This window comes from Boleophthalmus pectinirostris, unplaced genomic scaffold, assembly GCF_026225935.1.
Source record: "Boleophthalmus pectinirostris isolate CB_2022bp ecotype Guang Dong unplaced genomic scaffold, ASM2622593v1 HiC_scaffold_9, whole genome shotgun sequence".
NCBI classification, from domain to species: Eukaryota; Metazoa; Chordata; class Actinopteri; order Gobiiformes; family Gobiidae; genus Boleophthalmus; species Boleophthalmus pectinirostris.
This window is the reverse complement of record NW_026571541.1, coordinates 18,031,151-18,054,464: the sequence shown is the minus strand read 5'-3', so window position 1 is coordinate 18,054,464 and position 23,314 is coordinate 18,031,151. Positions and strand designations below refer to the sequence as shown.

The 23,314-nt window shown below is 35.7% G+C and overlaps 1 protein-coding gene across 1 annotated transcript in view; it reads right to left on the bottom strand.

Annotated features, from left to right (window-relative positions):
- ubash3bb (ubiquitin associated and SH3 domain containing Bb) overlaps positions 1–23,314 on the bottom strand; it is a 42,660-nt gene that overhangs the window by 14,994 nt on the left and 4,352 nt on the right. The window contains 1 exon segment of the mRNA XM_055166814.1: positions 449–502. Coding sequence (XP_055022789.1) covers positions 449–502 — 54 coding nt within the window.

Here is a 23,314-nt window from a genome sequence, read left to right as displayed (position 1 = left end):
TTTGCAACTTATTTTGAATTTATTATTACCATTTATATTCTTACTCTTTGTTATTATATTACTGTGTCCAAAGAATTTCTCTTGTGGATCAATAAAGTCTAGGTCTAATAAAACTGGTTAGAAATATTCCTACCTGGACTTTTGTGAAATTTGTTTAAACTACTTGAGTTCTAATGTCAGCATGTGGTATGACGTATTATAACTATAAGGTTTTTAGTTCAGCTCTAAGCAGTTCTATCCATAATATTACACCCTTGACCTTGACATGTGTTTGAATGTGGTGTGTGACTGGTGGTAGTCTTAACCTGTTTTTCACACAAATCAGGTGTACAATAAGGGCACAGTAATAAGTATCTAAGATATGCACCAGTAGATGGCAGTGTAACCCACTTTCAAAGAAGTGAGTCATAGTGAACATCTGTGGAAACATCTGCCCATGGAAACTCACCAGTCACAGGCAGCTTGGACACTCCGGCCTCCTGTCGACACCAGAGCTTTGAGTCTGTAAAAAAGAAAGTGATTTTAAATATTACCTTAAATGTCCTGTACCCACTTTTCCCACATATTTTAGCAAAATCTGTCTTTCCCCAGAACAGATAGATTGTATAAGCAGCTCACAAGGACAAAATAAGTCTGCTACATGCTGTCTGCATCCAATTAGAAAGCATTATATTGTCAGATAACCAGGAAGTGCATGTAAGCATGCTAGCTGGCATCTGAGAGCTGTGAAAAAGGATTTATAAACTCTTAGCAGTTAATAATTAGGATGCTTGGAGTGTATAAAGTAAGAGAGGAATAGCTTTGTACCCCTGCAACTTGTTTAAAATGAACTAGTTCTGTTTTTCATGTTTTTAGGCCAGTAAAAGTCAGGTATAGCGCCTTTTCAGGAACACTATGTAACTTTTTAGGTGGAGAATCTGCCACTTTCTTGTCTCCATTTAGATTAGGCTACTGCTTTTACCTTGTAGTCTCATAGTATGGCATTAAACTTAACTATCTCCTTGGAGAAAAGCAATTGACATCACTAGGCCAAGTTACATTTCAGATATGTGGAGAGGCAATAGGAATGCAAGCTTTTCAAGATAATTTTGAGCAATTAAGACACTTAATTAATAACTGAACAAATCTAAGATAGGTAGGTTTGATGTCATACTGTGGAACATTCCAGGCAGAACAATTACATTCCCATAGAGACAATGAACAGGTAACAAAAGCTCCACCAGAAAAGTGACGTAGTGTACTTTTAAATATAACCATTCACAAATCAGAACACCTAGGCTAATTTTGTCATTGAATCATGTCTATAATAGCTTCATAGCAGCAGAATTAAAGGTTGGAGCACGGTGGATTGACACCTGTGTGGAAACTGTGAGTGTAAAACATGAGAGGAGTTTAAGAGGACGAGAGACAGAAGGAAAAAATATCTTAGAGAAACGGCTCAGGGACTCGGTGCGAAATGTCACTGGAAAAGTCTAGTGAATTATTCATCCACCTCTGAATGAATAAACTGGGCAGCTGCAGAAATGTAGGTTGTGAAAGTTTAAGCTAATACAGTATGACGCAGATGGAAACGTTATTTTAAATTGTAAGAAGATAATGTCATTTTCTTTTAGGGGAGTACATTGGACTACATTGGACACATCTGCGGAGAGGCAACCATGCTCTCAATAAGACTGAATGTATTTGAAGGTATCTTTTAAAGGGCATATATTATGTTGTTTTCTAATCTGTTATAATATGTTTTTCTCATCAAAAACATATCTGGAGTTGTATATTGTTTCATTCACGCATATTTGAGTAATCCATTATTATTAGTCTGTTTATATCTCCAAAGATCAAAATGCTCTGTTCCTCCGTGTGATGTCATGAATTGGTAGTTTTAGCTTTAGTTTAGTAGAGAAAAATTCCAGGTCTGAAATTATCTAAATAATTCTAGTGAAGGTGTATGGAGTTTAAAAACACAGTGGAGTACTTCTTGCATTACATGACATCACATCACAAGGTGGAGCAGAAGAATCAGCCTAAATATGCAGGGTTTGTGTGTTAAACATGTGTGAATGAAACTAAACACAACTCCAGGTATGTTAATGATGAGGAAAAGTTAACATATCTGACAAGGCATTTTCAGATAATTAAAAACTATATGGATGTTTTCACTGCAGCGGGTGTGCGAGACTGTATTTTGAATTGAAATGGTTAATAATTCATTAGCAGAAGTTGACTGTTGAGAGCACTTCTCACTATAGGGGATTCCACTTCCACCTTTCTCATGAAGTTTGGTCGTGAATATTCAGCAACCAGACAAGTTGATAAAAGTCTACGGGCAAAACTGCAAAGTTTCACATATTCTCCTCTAAAAATGTAAAAATGTGCACAAAAACAGTCCATAGGGGTGATCGTGCAGGAAGATTTTGATGAGGTTGACTGATGAGTAACAACAAATGATTTAACAGATAAGAAATCTATTTTAGCAAGACAGATAATTAAGATGGTAATTTGGGAAACTTTAGAATGAAATTGCAAGTGCTAAAGATAACTGCTGAGATTGGTCTCATGTTGTGGCATTAATTACATTTTAATAAAGATTTGGTAATTACTAACTGTCAATGATATAAGCTTAGGTCTTTTTTAATAATGTCTACAGCCAATCTTCAGTAAAAGCATGTGATGAAGAGCAGAGTTCAGACTTTGGAGGAAGAAATGTGAACTTTTTTGGGGGTGGGAAATTAATACTGAAAGGCTTTTTTAAAAATTTATTTATTAATTTATTTTTAGTAAGACAAAAACAAATTGCCTGTTGTAATAGGCCTACTAAGTAAAAGTAATTGGTAAAAGCATCAATCATTACAGTAATTTTAGGAATAGCCATTATATTAATAATATAAATATAACAAATGGGGGACAGAAGATGCCTTTTGCACTTTGTACCTGATTATTTTTTTTACAAAATCAGCTGGATTGTCAAGTAAAACAGGTAATATCAAACATGATTTGTCATTTTGCGACATTTTAACTGGGCATGCACCGATCTACCTTTTTCATTTTCGATACCGATATATCGACCAGTGCCCGATATTTACCAGTGTAAGGACAGAAAATGGCCCTTATTTCCATAAACACAGTTAATTATTACACAAGAGATCCAATTGTATTATGCAACTGTTATTTATCCTTCAAATAACTACTGAACAGCTTCATATGTATAAAATTTTAAATAATATGAATGAATAATATGAATAATATAAAAAATGTATGTAACTTTTTGGCTGGGGTCTGTCATCTGTCTGCTTCTATGGAGATGTCATTGCTCTGCCTGGAATGTTCCACAGTATGACATTAAACAGCTCTAACTTACATTTATTCAATTACAGGTGGTTTTATAGCTCAAAAATACATTCTGATGGTGAGCAGGGGTGCCACTCCACAGATCTGACCTGCAACTTGGCTTGGTTTGGTCTCTATGAAGACAGAAAAGTTGAATACCGTACTGTGAAGCATTCCCGACAAAGAAATAATAGATAAGCACGGAGAAAAGCATTTGATAGACTTTCCACCAGAAAGCACAATGCCAATACCCATTTCACCCATTTTTCAATATTGACGCCAATATTCTGCACCAGTATCGGTATCGGTGCATCCCTAATTTGAACATTTAACTGTACTGTTTTAGGCATACAGAGTCAATGTGCATGTATTTCACCACTTTAGATAAAGTATAACTCATAATGACTCCATGAATAGTCAATCACTCTGTAATGGTTGATCTATATTTAACTTAACTTACCATCAGCGTGGCTATTTTTAGAGTTAAGTTTATGATGCACAAAGAGGTTGCAGTATAAGCTCACAGCAGGGATAAAAACAAGGCCAGTGGTAGTTTATCTTTTCATGTTGGTGCTGTCACTGTGCACACCTGGAGGCCTCGGTGATAAGCAATAAAGAATAAGAGATTACATTATTCCCATTAGACCCACACAATCCAATTAGGCTGCGTTCACCAGATAAGAGAAGCTAGTGTTTATGCTAATGTGTGAAATCTGCAGAGGGAACAGGCTCTTAACACGGTCCCAACAAATCATCAGATCTGTGTTAGATTAAGGCAGAATTGTTCAATTTAAATTTTGTTTTCTCTTCTCATGAAATGCCAAAAGATGTTGCTTGATTGACTTGAATTTAGTTGATTAGAATTGATGAAACTGTTCAATATGGTTCTCACAAGGACAATATTACACTGCTTTCTAATCTTTGTTATAATGTTGTTTCCTCATCAAAAACAGACCTGGAGTTGTATTTTGTTTCTTTCACACATACGACAGTGAAACAGAAAACACTGATGTCATGTAGTTATACAGAAAGTGACCAACTGTGTTGTTAAACCGTCACTAGAGTCATTTGGATGATTTCCATGGAATTGCTAATCTCTACTGAACAAAAGGTAAAAGATAGCGCTTAACTCGAAAGCTACTGCTACTGCTTCATGACACCACAAGGTGGAACAATGCATTTTGAGCTTTGGAGATGTAGACAAATTAATTATACAGGTTTACTCAAACTTGTCTGAATAAAACTATCAAAACACAACTCTAAGTATGTTTTTGAGGAGGAACATTTTAACATGGCTAAAAACTCACAAGAGTCAATTTTGTGTAATATAGGACCTTTAATTAATGGGTCTTGGTTTACTTAAAAAGGCAATATAGGTAATGTGAATATGTTATAGCATTTGGTCTATAGTGTTTCACTCAATTCTCTTTAAACTGTACAATCTTCCATTTCACTCTCCTTATGTTACTCATGTGGGTGCTATTTGTTCAGTATGAAAGAAAACTGCCTCTTTAGCAGACGCCTACACACAAGCTACAACAACAGCAAAACATGAATGAGATCACACTGAGTTTTATCAGTTCAACAGAGCCCTGGAAAAGAGAAGTATGTCCTGTGACCCCCACATGTTGTCCCATTTGTCACCAGTTAGTCACAACAAACTCAAAACTCAACAGGACAAAATTCAGCTTCGGACCTATTGGAAAAAAAATGCTGAGAGTTGTGCTGTAGCCTGGGCCTGTCACAATAATTACTATATCAATTTATCGTTCAATATATGAAATATGGAACAATATATATTTATCGTGTGTGTGTGTATATATATACATACACACACACACACACACACATATATATGTATATATATATATATATATATATATATATATATAGGGGTGTCAAATTATCGCGTTAATTGCGATTAATTAATTACAGTCATATTTAGCGCATTATGTTTTTTAATTGCGTTAATCTCATTTTTAATCTCTAACTTTACTGTTTCTGTATGCGAGTTGCTTTATTATAAAACCTGTTTTTATGTGTTGTTGGGACAACAACACACACACACACAAAAAAACGCATTTATAATTTTTTTTATTTCGGTAATTCCACTCATTGCCGGAAACCCACACAAAACGCGCGCAGTAAGAGCGTTGTAAACGTCATGTTAAAGTTGGCGCCGTCAGTCGCACAATGGACGAGGTCGAAGAGCCAGTAGAACAGAGGCAGCAGTGCACAGGTAAAAACACATTCGTGTCTTGGAAATTATTTTCCCGACGTGAAATATAAAAGAAAATAACAAATATAAAATCGCCTACAACTTAAATGTCACTGGTGAAAACAACCTGCATAGACTCATGATGTCTGCACTACTGTCCTATAGTGACCTGCCACATGAGGGAACACGCACACAAACACAAACACAAACAAACACACACCTTCATCATCGTCATTAACCTGAGAACACGCGGACCATGTTTCCTTCCCTAGTTACTGCGCGGACACTGCTGTCCTCCCGTGCGCCGCGTACGTTTTCTCCCGTACGCTGTGTAAACCGCGCTTCCTCCTGTGCGCCTCTAAACCAGAACTAACACCAAGACTAAAACCGGGACTAACCCAGTCCAGGACTAACCCAGGACTAAACCAGGTCTAAACCAGGTCTAAACCAGGACTAAACCAGAACTAAAACCAGGACTAAACCAGGACTAAACCAGGACTAAACCAGGACTAAACCAGAACTAAAACCAGAACTAAAACCAGGTCTAAACCAGGTCTAAACCAGGACTAAACCAGGACTAAACCAGAACTAAAACCAGGACTAACCCATTCCAGGACTAAACTAGGACTAAAGTAGGACTAAAGCAGGTCTAAACCAGGACTAAAACCAGGACTAAAACCAGTGATCTCATATATAAAGCATTTCTCTATCAATAATATTTTTAATATGGTTAAGGAAAGACTGGGCTTGTTATTATCTTTAAGTAGATAAAAGTTATTATGTTCAGATTTCCTCGTCTTTGCTACTTTACAGCAAACAGTTTCTTATTCATGGAGACTTGGGCTCAACAGCCAATTTGAAGAGAACAAACAAGAACAACATTTGCAGGATGCAGTTGCTACATTCATGTAGTTTTAAAAAGCATGACAATATCAAGTAATCCAAAGTATTCAAATTATGTTACTCACTTTAAGTAATTAAATGGATTAAGTTACAAACTACATTTTGGGATATATAATCTGTAATATGTAGGGGAATACATTTTAAAAGTAACCTTCCCAACACTGCAGATTAGTAACAGTAATAATAATGATGATACTGTGTAATGTAAGTGACTGCATCTGTTAAAGTTTGTTAAACAATAAATGACTTTATAAAGTCACTTTTTTTTGTTCTGTATCAGTCTTTTGATCTGCCACAATAATGTAATAATGAATTTAAATGAAAATACCTCAAATTGAAGGCTTTTCTCAGCAATTTTTAGGTGAGATTAAAAAGAGATTAATTAGATTAATTAATTACAGATCATAATTAATTAATCGCTCAATTTTTTAATCGCATGACAGCACTAATATATATATATATATATATATATATATATATATATATATATATATATATATATATATATATATATATATATATATATATATATATATATATTACACACACACACACACACACACATATATAACTTTTTGCAATAATGGGAAGATTTTGTGTATTTTTGTTGTAATATATACAATTTGAACTGTAGAGAGTTGAATCATTTGTTATTTGTAATTTGCTTATTTGTTGTAGCTCAAGACTTTTAATGATGCTGTATATTTAAAGTGGTTTAATGAGATTATTCTGCTTTATTTTTATTGTATTAATGGAATAAAGTAGCAATATAGTAATAGATCATGCTTCCAAAATAGTTATTGTGACAGGCTTACTGACTCTGTGTCCAGGTTTAGTTGTATGTCTCTGATTGGCTAATCCACCTATCAATCATGGCCATCTGACCTCAGGGTGCAGACTCATATCTTCGCAATTTATTAAAGTGTGTATTCTGAATCCTAGGCAAAAGGTTCTATCTTACTTACTCCATGCTTTATCCTTTTCACTATATAAATCCTTATATCCCAGTAAAATAATTTAGAACTATAATATAGGACTAAAGCAAGTCTAAAAGTGGACTACATAATTTATGTAGTAATAGACAAAAAAATAATAATAATTATCCAAACTATACCATACTTCATACAACTGTATGACAACTCACCCCTTTGTATTAGATAACCTCTGTCATGTCAATCACTATTTCATCTTTGCACTGTTTCTCCTTACCCACCTCTTATAACTGAGATACATTTTGTAATATCATATATATTTTTTATATCTGACATGTGTCTCTTGCTATTTACGCTATTTATTTTTTGTTTTTTGCTATTATATTATATAGTGATGTGTGAGCTACAAATAATTTCCCATGTGGATCAATAACGTTTGCCCAATAGTTTGAGATCAAAATGACATAGAAGTACATAGAGTGTCTTAAAGGTTATATAATGGGTTAGCATGTTAGCGCCATGTGAACGTGTCCTCAGAGTTATCCTGAGTGAAGTGAGAGACAGGAAGAGGAACAGGCGAAGACAGAAGAGCTCACGCACCACACAGCCCCAAACACTGCTGCTATTGTACACTCTATTGTACATGTGTGATGGTGTACTGAACTCAGAGTCAGTACATGCATACTTAAATTTTCTCTTGTAGATCTTGAAGCTTACATTTATTTTCAGTAACAAACGTACTTGGATTGAACTATACTGTATATGTGTATGGCCCTGTGCTTGATTTTTTACTTGAGCAAAATGTGTCTTGCCTCAGTACAGATATATTGTATAAACAGATCTTAAGGTTTTAGATTATCAGGAAGTGCTTGTTAGCATGCTTATTGTTGTTAGCTTTACAATGATGGCAAAACTCCACTCTGGTCTCATCTGGAAACTCTGGAAACTCATCACAGTGAATAATTAGGATGTCTCTAGATTTTCTAGATAAAGAAAACATTTATGGACAGTAGAAGGAAAGGTTTGTTATAAGCTATTACACTCTTAAACTGTAGTGTAAACATGCTGTACGTTGCTTAAAATTCAAGCTTACAAACAGAGAAGTTGTGAAGGTCAGGATCACTGGGTCATTATCACATCGCAACATTTCGTCAAGCTCCAAAGTCCATTTTAATGTGTAACTGAAATCATGCACGTATCATTAGATTACAAAGACAGGATGTGGTCTTGAGGTTATACAGATTTTTTTTACGTGGAACAAACTGGAAGTGACACAAACAAATTGTAATGATAAGTCATGTACATTGCACAATCTGGTGGTACAACAGAAAATTTAAAAGGACTATGTAATTATGTAACTATGCACTATGTAACTTGTGGGTTGTGGGTCAGTCCTTGCTTGTTTCTATGGTCATTGCTCTGCATTGAATGTTCCACAGTATGACATTTAACAGCTCTATGTAACATTTATTAAATTACAGGTGACTTTATAGATTAAAATCCCTAGAAAAACAGCCCTTCTGATTGTGAGTGGGGTTGCCTCTCTACAGATCTGACCTGTAACTTGGTCTGGTTTGGTCTCCATGAAGGTAGAAAGGTTTAATACCATGCTGTGAAATATTCCTAATAAAGCAATAACATCTCCAAGCACTTGGCGGACCCTCCATCAGAAAATTTACACAATGCACCTTTCATTCAAATTACAGAAGTTTTAATTACTGGTCAGTGCTCTTGTTCCGCCAGTCATGATCAAACATTCTACATACAAATACTCTACAGTGCATTGTCTTAGCCACAGCAATAGTCACAAATGTACAAATGTAAACATGAAAGGACTGAGGAGCAGAGCTGTGTGGGAGTGAAACACATTGTTTTAGGCTCAACAAGGCTTCAGGCTGTTCTCTGAAACTGCAGTTTACAGCAAAACTACAATGGAATAAAGGTATATTTACAACAGCAAAAACTTCAAAATATTTTAGTTACAAACACATAATTTTGAAACTAAAGCCTTAAATTTTGATAAACAGTGTAATTATGTCCTGTATTATAATAAGGCTGTTGCTGTGCTAAGAAAAAACACCTTAACCACAAGCACAAGGTTAAAGGTGCACCGTGTAATTTTTCGGAAGGATGGTCTGCTACCTGAAACTGCTATTATTAGTGTACAAATTTTTACTATTAGTATTTGTTGTCTTGAACTCATTTACAGAACCTGGGCTACAGTGATGGATAATGTTATAAGGCTTGTGCTAATAGGAACCATCCATGCAGAGTGAAGGGGCAGCAAGGGAGAAATTGGGCTTTTGAATATGCAGCCATTGATTTATTTTATTTCATACTTTTATTGCTATTGGTTGTGGTTTTTTTTTTTTAATATTTGTTTTATTTTTCTGCAATACTTAAGACATTATTTAGTATTATTATGACTTTTTGAAATCGAGATATTATGAGAAAATGTGTACCTTTTTTTGTTGTTTTGAGTGTAGGCAAGGCTGCCACGATAACAACAACTGAATAAAAATACATAATAATGTCAACTGTGTGTAAGTCAAATGAGTAGTCTAACCTTACATAGGCACTTTAAACATATTTCTACAATGGGATGTCACCTGAACATTGACCATAGTTATCAGTTGGCGACATATGGCTGTGTGGACAAGTTTGACCGAGATGAATGACCCCACCTCACGCCGAGTATCATCTGTCCAGGAGGAAGTGCATGATATAAGTCCCGCCTACCGCTTACGAGACCCCGATTTACCCCTGTGTATCTCTGTGGGAAACCCCAAAAGCTCTGTAGGCGTCCGTACACTTCCTGTTTACACACCCACGCAAGACAGCAATGCAATGACCGACAAACACCTCAAAGAAGGTTAGAATATATTTCAAGACAATGCAAAATGATATGTCATTGGAGATAATAAATATATTGCCCATCCAAAAGTGTGAAGCATACACTGTTTAACTTACATATCTTAACTTACGGACAAAATAGCTAAATAAAAACACTGGGATCAAGTAGAGTAGGTAAATATGAACATTTTAAGACCATAAATGACAAGCCTGACTGCAGCAGTTACTATACTATAGAGAGTATAGTTTTTTTCAATATAAAGTAAACTGGAGCCAGAGACAATGGAGCCAAAAACTTGCTCATGCTCACTTCCTATTTGGAACGTGACAGCCAGCAGGTTTGTTATGTCCATGTATATATACAGTCTACAGGAGGGTGCTTTTTAAGGTATTTTTCAGCAGTATACACATCTGTAAACAAATAAAAACATTAGAGCACTTATAAGTTGAATGCCTCCTCTAATATTCTATGGTTGCTAATAGTTGTCCCTCTCCAGCGTTTATCTGCTGTTGTATTTACATAATGTGAGCCTGTTCTTATAGACACAGTGTTTCCAAAATGAGCCTCATTGTGCTGCTGTGTGAGTAGGACACAAACTTCCTCCTTCACAATAGAAGTGATAATCTTTTCCTGAGCTACTGTACATGTCCCAAAGCTCTTCTGTTTAATAATACACTCACATACTGCAGCCCATACTAAGTCTACCCCACAGCAAAATGTGAGATAACTTTGTATGTATTTAAGATAAAACACTTTCAATATATATTCATGAGCAGGTTAAATGTTAAAGGTCTATGTGGTGTTAGTACTAGAAAACTTGTTATATGCTTTACTTGCAATTTTGTGTAGCAGCTAAAAACTAGTATAGTATAAAATGTATATTAGACTTAGACAAACTGTATTGATCCACAAGCAAAATTATTTGAACACAGTAACTCACACATCACAATGAATGTAATAACAATGAGTATATATTGTAGGCCTTTACAGCTAGAAACATATACTTTTTGGTAATAATCTATCTAAACTTCTGTATTGTATGTATTGTACTTTTTCTAACTATCTATGAAACCTCTACCATAGTCCGCTCGTGGATTCATGATTAAAGTTGCACTGACTTTTCGATTCATTCATGGGAACTGAAGAGAGCCACAGTTCAACAAAGTCTATATCAAACTTCAATGAAACTGTATTCATAATGCATAATACCTGTAGAGTGGTTTTGAGGTTAGCTGAGTCACATCAGGCAGAAGTGCAACTCTCAGATGGTGAAACCTCTTGTAAAATTAACTACAGCCACAAATGTTTCCATCTTAAAATGATTTCGTATTTCTGTATTTTATTTCCACAGAAAGTGACATTTTGAAATGCCACCACCAGCATGAAAAGCACGTGTCTCTAAAGTTTCCGTTTCCCTGATTATAGTCACACTTTAAAGAAACCTCCTAAGGACATGATCAATGACTGTACTATTATCAGAATAATTCAAAGAACCTCAGTCTGCCTAAAATGAAGAAAATCAAGAGTATTTCACAAAAATAGACTGTGGTAAATGTAATGTACTCAGCTTTTCCAGTCAAGGAAACATGTATGTGCACACTGCACATTGGGCACAGTTCATAATGTTGAATACTCAATTTACACAATTTTTGTCAACGGTTGGAGCAATAATTCTATTAAGTGCACAATTCTTTCATATACTTGGCTAATTCTGAAATCTTAAATACAATGGATGTTTTTAGAGGAGCACATCTGCAGACACCTCTAAAAGAGCTCGTCCTTATTTGGGCTGCTGACTCAGGGACAGCTAGGGCCACTGTGAGATAAATGTACTGGAGGTTTTAGTTTAGTCTTTATTTCAAGAGACAGTGTAGAGAGGCATTAAGATCATCAAAAACAGATGTTCCCGTTCTATGTTGTAATTCACATAAGATACAACCTCACATGAGTTAGTTTCAAATTAACCAAGTTTCTACATTTCACTATTACATAGAATAGAGTTTGGTGCATGATATGATATAAGATATGAAGCACACTCTATCACTAAGTTTCCATAGTGTGGTCTTTGAATCATGTGAAGTCTCTCTAATCAAATGGTTATTCAATAAGTTTTTACTGAACTGAAACACAAAATATTACATGTCCATATTCAAATGTTTTCAAAGGTGAAAATGGCACAAAAGGGATTTGGAGAATGAAAACATCTGTCTTTATTACATAAGGATTACATAGGCCAACTATTATCGAAAAGCTGATCTCACAGAATCTAAGACATGTTGAATCTGAAAGTAACATGGCTATGTGAGGGAGATTGGTAATTCTAATCTTCATTTTGTCAAAATGTCCTTGAGCAAGACACTTGTCTAATTTAAATATTATTGATTGCTTGTTTGATTATGATTAGAACTGTATCTGGTATGTCTAGTTTTTGGCGTATAGTATGCAACATAAGATTTTTTTTTCCAACACATTGTTTGAGTTTGACAGAGCTGCAAGTTTTATATTCAGTTTGAAAAGTTGTGGGTTTTCTTTGACAGTCTGCCTTCTGATAGAATTTAGGATTCCACCTAGAGATCAGCAGTACATCGAGTTATTCATAATATTGAAAAAAATGTTTTGATGATTTGGACATTTTTGGATTTTGGAAATTTTTAATACCATATCATTTACCTTTTTTTAAAGTTAAAATGCTGCAAAACACATCATATTTAAATAAAAATTAAATAAAAACATGTTGCAAAAACATATGTCTCTCAAATAAGGGTGGCATTTATGCACTATTGGTTGATATTGGGTTTAGAGTCCTTTCACATTTGTCTTAACCTCAACCAATACATTCAAAGGTCCTATATTACACAAAACTGACTTTTTGGGGTTTTGAGACATGTTATAATGCCGTTACCGCCTCAAAAACAGACCCAGAGTTGTGTTTATTATTAGTCTGTCTACATCTCCAAAGCTCAAAAGGTGGAACAGAGTGTTTTCAGTTTAAACACATTTTGGTCATTTCAGTTGAATTGCCAATGTATGTAGGATTATAGTTATCAGGATACTGCAATAAATATCAATCTATTCATTTTTGTCAATAATGCTCTCACCCAAGTCCCTATTTGAAAAAACATAAGAAAACCCCAAAATACATTCCCATATCGTAAGAGCTTGCAAAACACTCCATCTTGCTTCAGTCTAATCAAGTCTGTAATTAAACGTGTCATCATCTCATTTTCCCTGTGAACACTGTGCTCCAGAGCTGTAGCCGGAGGATTACAGGAGGGGTGGGGGAGGGGAGCTGTTTGGGGGGAGGGGGCAGAGCAAGCGGGACGTCCAGCCAAACCCAGAGTCCCGGTGCAGCGAGCGTGAGGCCAGGCAACAGGAGCTGGGGTGCATCCAAGCTCTGATTTGGCAAAAGCAGCTAATGCACAGATGGTCCAGTCATCAGTGAGAACACAACCGCACTGCAACCATCTCCGGACAGCCCTCAAACATAAGAGTGGACACAGGGAGCAGCGGTGAGTCACAATCAGGTTTATATGTGAAAGAACTGGCAGCATCAGCCCGTAAAGACAGCGTTAAATTGGCCGTGAGATTAAATGCCACATGAAATCTACTTTAGCTGCTGATCCATTCATCCCTGGCATGAGGACAGTTATAAAATCCAAACTGTGATTATATATAGACTTTTCAAAATTGTCCCAAATCAGTCATGCTTTTATAAAGACAGGTGCACCTATGAGTAAGAGTAGACACTGAAGATGAGACATTACATCAGAAGCACCATTACCTTTCAGACCTTTTGTGTTTTATCCTAGTATATTGTAAAAGCTTTCTAAAATCAGACCACCATGTGCTGCCTTCATTCAATAACAAAGTATTTTATCAATCAATCTCGAAAGCAAAAGCCCACAAACAGCAATAGCATTGACAGTGCTTTGCTGCAACCTGTTTCACCTCGCCATCTAAATGTGTGTGCATGTGAAAATGTCTGTGCATGTGAATATTAAAGAACACATATTCTGCATTCTTGTGGCGTTAATCCTCTTTTAAACATGCTTTTGGTCACCTTGGGATAAGTATTTCACATTTTCTAATTAAATAAAATCTGCACAATAGAAAAATTTACTTTCTAACCTTCACCTTCGTTTCCTGTCTAAGTCTGAATGAAACATAATACAACTCGAAGTTTGTTTTTGATGACGGAACAACTGTTAACATGGTTGAAAGAAAAAGTCCAATTTGCATAATATGTGTTGTTTAATGGTTTGTGAGAGATAGGAACTAGTTGGATAGGTTGGATGCAAATGCAGACTTCCTCCTCATGGTTTGAAAATGTAGATTTAAATTAGATTCACCCATGGCAAGCTACTTTAGCTGCAAATAAAATTGTACAGAAAACTATAAACAAATCTGGCTCAAAAAAGTACGAGACATTGCATCTTTGTGAGGAAAGGCCTGAAGCTGTCTGGCTGCACACTGCTGTAACTGCTGCAAACACAAACTCTCCTCTTCGCCCACGAGGCACCTGGATGTTGTTTGGATCTTCTGAACAAAAAAGAACAGCTACGTTTTTTAAGTCTGCCACAGGAAACAAAACCTCTAGAGCAAAATAATACATTCAAGGCTTATTGATAAAAAATAGATCACAACAAAGAACTGTATTTTAAAAGGGTGGTACATCTTGACTTCACCAGAATTTAAAGGTGCAATATGCAACTTTTCTGGTGAAGGGTCTGTTGCCTGCTAGACATCATGGAGATGCTATTTGCCTGGAATGTTCCACTTAAAGATATTTAACATGTCTATCTCCATAGAAACAAGCAGGTGACACAGCTCAAGCAAAGTTAAAGTCAGGTCTGTGGAAAGGCAGTGTTTTTCGATGTATTTTTACACTATAATACATCTGTAATGGAAGATAAATTTAATGGTATACAGCAGACCACTCCAGGCAAAGCACTAACATCTCCACGGAAACAAGTAGGTGAACAACCCCGCTTGAAAAGTTGCATAATGCACCTTTAATCATTTTTAACATACAAAAGATGAATTGTCCAATAAGATACTAAAATGCTAAAAGTGACGTTCTAACTGGAGTATTGCTAAAGGGAAGCCTGTAGGCTATTCCAACATCAACACTGGTGCAAGAACATGCAACACTACGGGGTATCAAATATTAAATACAGCCTCTAGAGGGGATCAAGTCAAGTCTGGATACAAGTCTAAAGCACAGGGCCATACTGAACTTAACAAAATGTGCAAAAGAAACAAAGAGGTTGTTATTTGACATTGAAAACAGACAGATAACAAATCCTACAATGCTAAATTTTTGTCAATACGCTGCTATTGTCTTTTATATGACGTCAACAGCAAAATGTCCTTCTCCGGTACGTTGCTCACTGACAAAGCACATTTTAAGAGCAAAGGCATCAACAAAAACCTCTGCAGGCTGCTGTGTCTAATTACAAGTGAGGTTAGCACTATTTTTGTATTTCCTGCAAATGTTTGGAAATCTCAGCTTGACCTTCCTGATTTGACTAAAGACCCAACAAACACACATGAGAAGAATAATGAAAAGATGGAAGATGGAAAGCCCCAAAATATTGATACTAAAGACACTAATTGATACTAATGGATGCTAAAGCTAACTATTGCTAACTTTTATACAGTTTTAAAAAATGATTTATATATGTATGAGATACCCTCCACACACACACACACACACACACACACACACACACACAAATAGACAAACAATAGACAAAATTGGACCTTTCTTTAAATAGTTTTTGAGTTGAATATTGCATTCTTGTGTTTCATATTATGATTGATGTGGTATGGGATTTCATATCGATTATTAACGTCAACGATAATCAATGATAACGATTATAACGATGGAACGCCAAAAAAAAAAAAAAAAGTTACTATGAAAATTCAACATATTTGATGCAGCGGTGCAAAATGGCCATCAAGATACATTAGCAGAAACAATGTAAACCAAAAAGAGCCGTGGAATAACCCAGTAAGATGCTACTGGTAAACACATGTATCTCTGTTGTGAACTTCTGAATGAACGCTAACATCAGAAACATTTTAAAATGAGGCTAACTGAAAATGCTATGATGTGTGATGGTACAATGAGCAGTAGTAGAGTCTTTTTCTCATATGAAAATCGAGTTTGAAACATGAGCATTGTTCACTATAAGGCCTTTAAAAGATAACCTGGCTTTGATGTATTTGTCCTCACACAGTGACCCTTATTGATACATGAGACATTACAGTTGTCGGTATTGTATGAAACAGAGTGCAGCTGTCTCACCCCACTGCAGCCTCAGCAACTGTGGCCTCATGACTGTCCAGGGACAAGCCCCCAGAGCTCAGGGCCCATTAAATGGAATTAAAACTTAATTGTTCATTTCACACCTGCAGATTATGAACTGAGAGACTGTAGTCGAGTAGTATTTTATAATTATTACAGTCTACCTCACAGGTGTCAAACATAAGGCCCGGGGGCCAGATCCGGCCCTCCAAGACCTTTAACCTGGCCCTTGGCTGATTTTCTACTAAAAATATTTTAATCATATTTTCTATTAAAATATTGGTCATTGTCTGTGGTGTTTATCACAGCAGCATCTCCAGAGATTCTGTGCGTGGCCCCTCCCACCAGAGCAGCACAAAAGAAGACTTGTCTCTTTCCAAACGCTCTTAAAGGACGATCGTTTTGACTGTTGAATGTGACGCCCTCATCAGCAAAATGTCAAAAATAGAAAAGTGGACGCCAAGTGCAGGATTTTCCAAGAAAAACTGACTTATTCCTATTTGCAAACAAGTTCATGTTAAAACATTGTGTTGAAATAGCATTTTTTCTCATAATATTATAATATTTTGTAAAAGAAAGAGTTCATCAATTAAAAAAGATTTCTGTAATAGATTTGCGTTTCTCTGCACCAATATTTGAACTTATTGCTGTTTTTGGGGTTTATATGCCATGAGTTTTCTGATCCGGCCCCTTTAGGATCAAAGTAGGTTGGATACGGCCCCCGGACCAAAATGAGTTTGACACCCCTGGTCTACCTGCATGGATACAAAAGGCACTGCTTCATTTTGGCTCTCACACTTAAGGTTTTTGCAGCCAATCATCTACTTCCTGTGAGCAGTGACACATATTGATTTTGCAGTCAATAACCTCCACTTAAGTTTGGGATGGGCCCAATACAATTTGTACACTACAATATGAATGCGGGTGTGTGCCAAATTTACTATGTGAAATTAAATCAAGTTATACCAAGCAACCTGTCCATTTCACTTTTTTCAGTACATGTTAAACCTCTTTTCTAGAATTGCAAGTGAGGTTAACACTATTTTTGTATTTCCTGCAAATGTTTGGAAATCTCAGCCTGACCTTCCTGATTTGACTAAAGACCCAACAAACACAAATGAGAAGAATAATAGAAAGACATAGGCTATTAATGGTGTCCACAAACTGATGCTCAGGAAACAATTTTTTACTAATTGATGCTGAAAATGTCAAAAGTCTTAGAAATATGAAATACCAAGTTAGAAACACTAACATTAATAGATCAAATCATATAATTATACGTTTTTGTTATGAGTAACTAGGGATGCACGAATCCAGCTTTTTCAGTTCCAATACCGATTCCATTTCCATTACTTCGATACTACTAGTACCTGCTCCTACCTGTTATCGACAGATACCAGTACAGAAACCAAAAATATAATTTATTTCCTTTAAATAAAAATAAAATAAGACAAAACTGAACTAAATTTGTTATGGAGCTGTTATTTATCTTTCAAGTAACTATAGAACAGCTAAAATAAAGGCAATTTTTTCCGATATATCTTATAAATCTTTTTGCAGTAGTCCTTTATACTGCTGCTAGTTCATGCTTGATATTCCAGTTTCTCACTGTGTTAAAAAGCTCATGTGATCCCAGAAAAAACATGTTTAAATATATTTCACGTATCACCAGAGTCCTATCAGAATACATTAACATGGATAACCAAACACAATACAGGCTTTTTGCTTCAGCAGCTTTGAATACAGTGGAAACATTGAGGCTGGCACTACCTTGTTCCAAATAGTGAGATACGAGTGGAGGCGCTGGTTTATAATCTGATCTCTCTCTGTTGGACAGTTTCCGGACAGAGCTTTAAATGAGCCTGATATGATCTACCAGCGCCTAGGCACCTCTCCCATTTCAGACAGCAGAAAAATCACTTCTACTCGACCTTGGCCAAGGGCTTTCTAACCAGACACTTCAAATTAAATCCTCCCTTCGTTCATCTCCAAAATGGCCTCAACAAACTGGGAAACAATTTGCAAGAGTAGCGTAGAGACAAGATTTACCCCAGAAAGCCGAATCCATCAAAAGATCCAGGGCTGAAAACACAACTATCTATAATTCATGAGAGATGCTCCACTCCATAGCATTTTCGAGCACCATTTCTTAGATGAAAATAGTTTATAGTTAAGTAGTGTTAACTGTGGCCCACTGTGGCCCACTTTAATTCAATCAATGTCATCTGAAATTTGACAAATTTTTCATACTTTGTATAGCCCTTTCATCTGCATTCTCCACTTTTACACAAACAAAATACTGTCATCTCAATTGGACTTCTATAAACTTCTTTAACTTTAATTTGCTTTGACAAGGTAACTAAAGTAACCTGCATATTCTCAAAGTCCTCACTTCATTGCAGTTGATTAAATATACCAGTTGGCCGATATATTTGGCCAAAATTTGAACTTTTTAGCAAAAAATACACACAAAGTTCTATATTAACACTTCAGTTCAAAGAGATAGCTGCACAAAACGTGACACAGCTCTCTTATAGGTTCAAAAATGGCCTTGGTCGATCTCTAAAGTATACTAAAATAGCATATCATCACAGAATCACCATTATTTTTATCACCATAAACCAGCCCTACTTATCTCTAGAACATCTAAAACTTGTTATCCTTATAAGCTCTGGACCACCACACACTATGAGTACAGTTGCTGGTCCATATGAAACACAGCTGTCCGTCCCAGCAGCCCTCAGCCCCAAATAAAACCCACCACTGCTGCCTCAGCAACTGTAGCCTCAACTGTCCCGGGACAGGCTCAACACGATTACACATAAAAACTGTATGAGCGAGAAGGCACCAGCTCAGAGGATCTATGCTATACAAATACACATAATCTATCATGATTTTCAACTTAATAAAACTGATTCAAAATTGATTTGCTTAACATAAACAACCCATAGGTTTAGAGTGATGGAAGTTTGCACCATTGCCATGAACAATTCAAAACACATTATCATTTCTGTAGTAGTGGGTGAAGTACTCAAAATAGAGAACAAGAAATTTCCAAATGAGGGATTACAACAACCATCGCCATTTTCCCCAAAAAACAAACAAACAAAAAATATATATGCATTGCTGCAAAGTCTGAACTCTCAAACAGCATGCTTTTATTGACAGGATTGGACCTCTCAATTACATTACACTATAGCTAGAAGTGCTACAATAGCCCATTTGTCTTATGTTATTTTTCCGATGAATATAGAAACAAACAAGAATATTAAGGTCAGTGGAGAAAATATGCAGACATTCCTAACTGCTGTGAGACTATGTTCCATTTCTGACCAGAAAAGCAGAAAACCTGCATAGATATGTGCACAGGAAGTGAGTGGGTGTCGATCTGATAAAGCAAGAAGAACAGCATTTATGACACTAACTGACCAACAGAAAAGCTACTATCTCAAATTCTGAAGTTTAAACTTATAATTCAGGCTATTATTTCTTAATATAAGCAATGGAGATGTTATTGCTTTGCCTTGAATGTTCAATAGTATGACATTAAACATTACATCTTACAGTTAATAAAATTACAGGTTTTATTGCTCATATATTAAATAAAAAATATGCACTCATACTGTAAGCAAGGTAACATCTCCACAGATCTGACCAGTAACTTGACCTGGTGGCATTATCATGGAAATAGATATGCTTAACGCCTCACTGTGGAACATAAGGCAAAGCAAAAACATCTCCATGGCAATAACATTTCCATGGAGACAAGCTGATGGTGGACCCTCCACCACAAAAGTTACACAGTGCACCCTTACCGTCAATACTGAGGATGTCAGAGTGATAAGACAGTTGTGGGTTTGGGGCTGAGTCTGGTAATCTAAATACACAATCAGATTAATGTTCTCTTCAAACAACCAAATGTCCTGGGTCTCTATGGGGCCCTATTATGTGCACACCTAATAGCTCTGTAGTTTAGACCTCCACACACCTTCTGAAATATGACTCTTGTGTTAGATTAGCAGTTAATTGTTCAGTCTTCTCCAAAATTATAATGCTTCTGGACAAAACAGAAATCACAGAACTAATTACATTTTCACTTTTATGTAAATATGTATTTAAAAGGATAATCCCATTAAAAGCAAGCTTGAGGTATGCCTTAACATTTTTGGGATATTTGAATGTATTTATTTCTGTGTAGTTGCAACTTTGAATTTCTTAATACCATATATTTTTGCTTTTTGTTATTATATTTATTGTGATGTGTGAGCTACTGTGTCCAAATAATTTCCCTTGTGTTTTCAAATTTTTCAAAGTCTAATTCCTCAATTGTCCTTAGGTTCCATAGCAAAAGAAATAAAAATGTGTTATTTCAAATGTGCAAAGAAAGTTTTTCTTTTCTTTTCAAAGTTGCAAAGGCACCAATTTTGCAGAATGACCCATACTATGTTTCTAAGACTGTTCCAGACAATAATTGTAACATTTCGTTTAGGAAAATAGCCTCACCAAGATATATGCTCTCTAAGAAATTGTGTGATCTCTAAGAAATTACATAAATACATTTTTGAAACAGGAAAAGTATGAAAGCTCAGCATGACTTGGCATATTTGCTGTATAATTGATGGTTAGATTAAAATTGACATGCTCAAGGCTGTGCTCTACAGAGTTGCACCTTGTGATTTGCAGGAAGCAGTTTGTCTTAAAGAGAGAACAATAACGTGAGATCGATCCAGTTTGAGGCAGATTTAACCTGTTGTCAATGTTCAGACCTTCAGCCATTTCCTGGTTCGACTATGATGGATACGACGACTATTGATCAGAGAAGGAGAGAAGTGGCCTATGTCTCCTCTTTCACAAACATGCAACACAATTAAACAGAATAGAAACTGCATGTTTAATTGCTTGTCTATAGCCTATTGAAGAGTTTATCATTAAAACAGGAGAATACGGTGGTCCACTTAGTCTAAAATAGTCCTCCATAGTCTAAAATAAACTTGACTATATACTGGCATGACAAAACTAGACTTTGTTGTTGTTTGTGAAGGGAGGGGTAGTATGTGGGGTTTTATTTTATTTTTTATTTTTTTGTCTATTTTTGTTTTAGTGCTGTAAAATATAAAAATGAATAGAAAATAGTAATAAAAATAGATTTTGCTGCTCATTGTATTATCATTATTATAAAACAAACTGGTCAAAATGCTTAAAAAGTAAATATAGACAGTAAGTGACATTATATTCCACAAACTAACTGAGATGAAATGATTCTATCTCTTATCTCTGATCTCTTAAAAAAATCTACAGGAAACACCAGCCTATAGATTATTTTAGGCAGGTCTGGGGTTGTGAATTTGACATGAGGTTTTGGTTACTCTACTGCTGGGATAACGCAATAAAAATAACACAGAGACACAGCGACATTGTGATCAGTGAGAATGGTTCATACAGCAGACAGCATGCAATAATCACCAGTTTTTAGAAACTGCTGCTTTTAGCTATAGGAAAAAAATATTTTAATAAAAACTTTCGTATTATTCGACAGTTACATGATATACATCTTGACGTCTGTATGAATCGCTGTTCTCACACCGTTTTCTGATCTTGTTTCCTCATCAAAAATACTACTTGTGTTTTGTTTCATTCACACATGTTTAACACACAAACCCGGCACATTTAGAGTTCTTCTCTTGATGTCATGTGGTAAGCAGGAAGCGCTCCCATATGGTTCTAAACTCCATACACCTTCACAAGAATCATTTGGATAATTTCAGTCCTGGAATTACCAATCTTTACTGAACAAAAAGCAAAAGGTTACTGTTAAATTGAAAACATTGTTACATCACAAGCATTTTGAGCTTTGGATATGTAGACAGACTAACAATGCAGGATTATTGGCATGTTGCATAAGATCTCTCACAGTTCAATATTATATTATGGGGCTCATTGATTGAACATAAGAGCTCTGACACGAACATGTCAATACATCATCCACAGCATTATCTTACTCAATTTAAATCAATGCTGCTGCAAACCTCTCCAATCCAACTCATGCTTCTAATAAATGTAATCTGACAATAGGCAAAATTGTAAGATAATGGCCACTTCATTGTGCCACCTGCTTGTCATTGGTTTGCGTGAGTGTTCCACAGTCTGGCATTCAACTTTTCTATCTTCATGGAGACAAGCAGGCAATGCTACCAGGCCAAGTCATGGATCAGATCTGCGGAGAGGCAATCCAACCTCAAGTAAGAATGTATGTTTTTTAATATATTTTGAGCAATAAAAAACACATGTAATTGAATACATATTTGATAATGCCATACTGTGAGACATTCCTGGCAACCCTTACATAGGCAAAGTAATAACCTGCAGTAGTGTATTCTCAACCTCAACAGTACATTTTTGGGGTCAATATTTATCGTGTACATTTTCTTTGCACTACTGGTAATTTTTTTGATCTGTAGAAGGTTGAATTAATAACTTCTATGACTCATTACAGATGCAAACTAGTACAAAGTGTTTCATTCTGCTATTTATTTATTTATTGCCGCTCTTTTTTTTAAAACAATACTGTTGATTTAGAAGTTTTTGTGGTTTAAATCTGCTCTTGGGTTATTGTTCAGTAGGATACATTAGTTTCAGTCTTTTCATTTATTGTCTATATATACTTCAGTAATAAATTGCACATGTGTATGACAACGTACAATACAATACTCCTTAAATAAATTTCAAACAGGTAGTTTAATACTGTTACTTATGTAGATTTACTTTTACTTGAG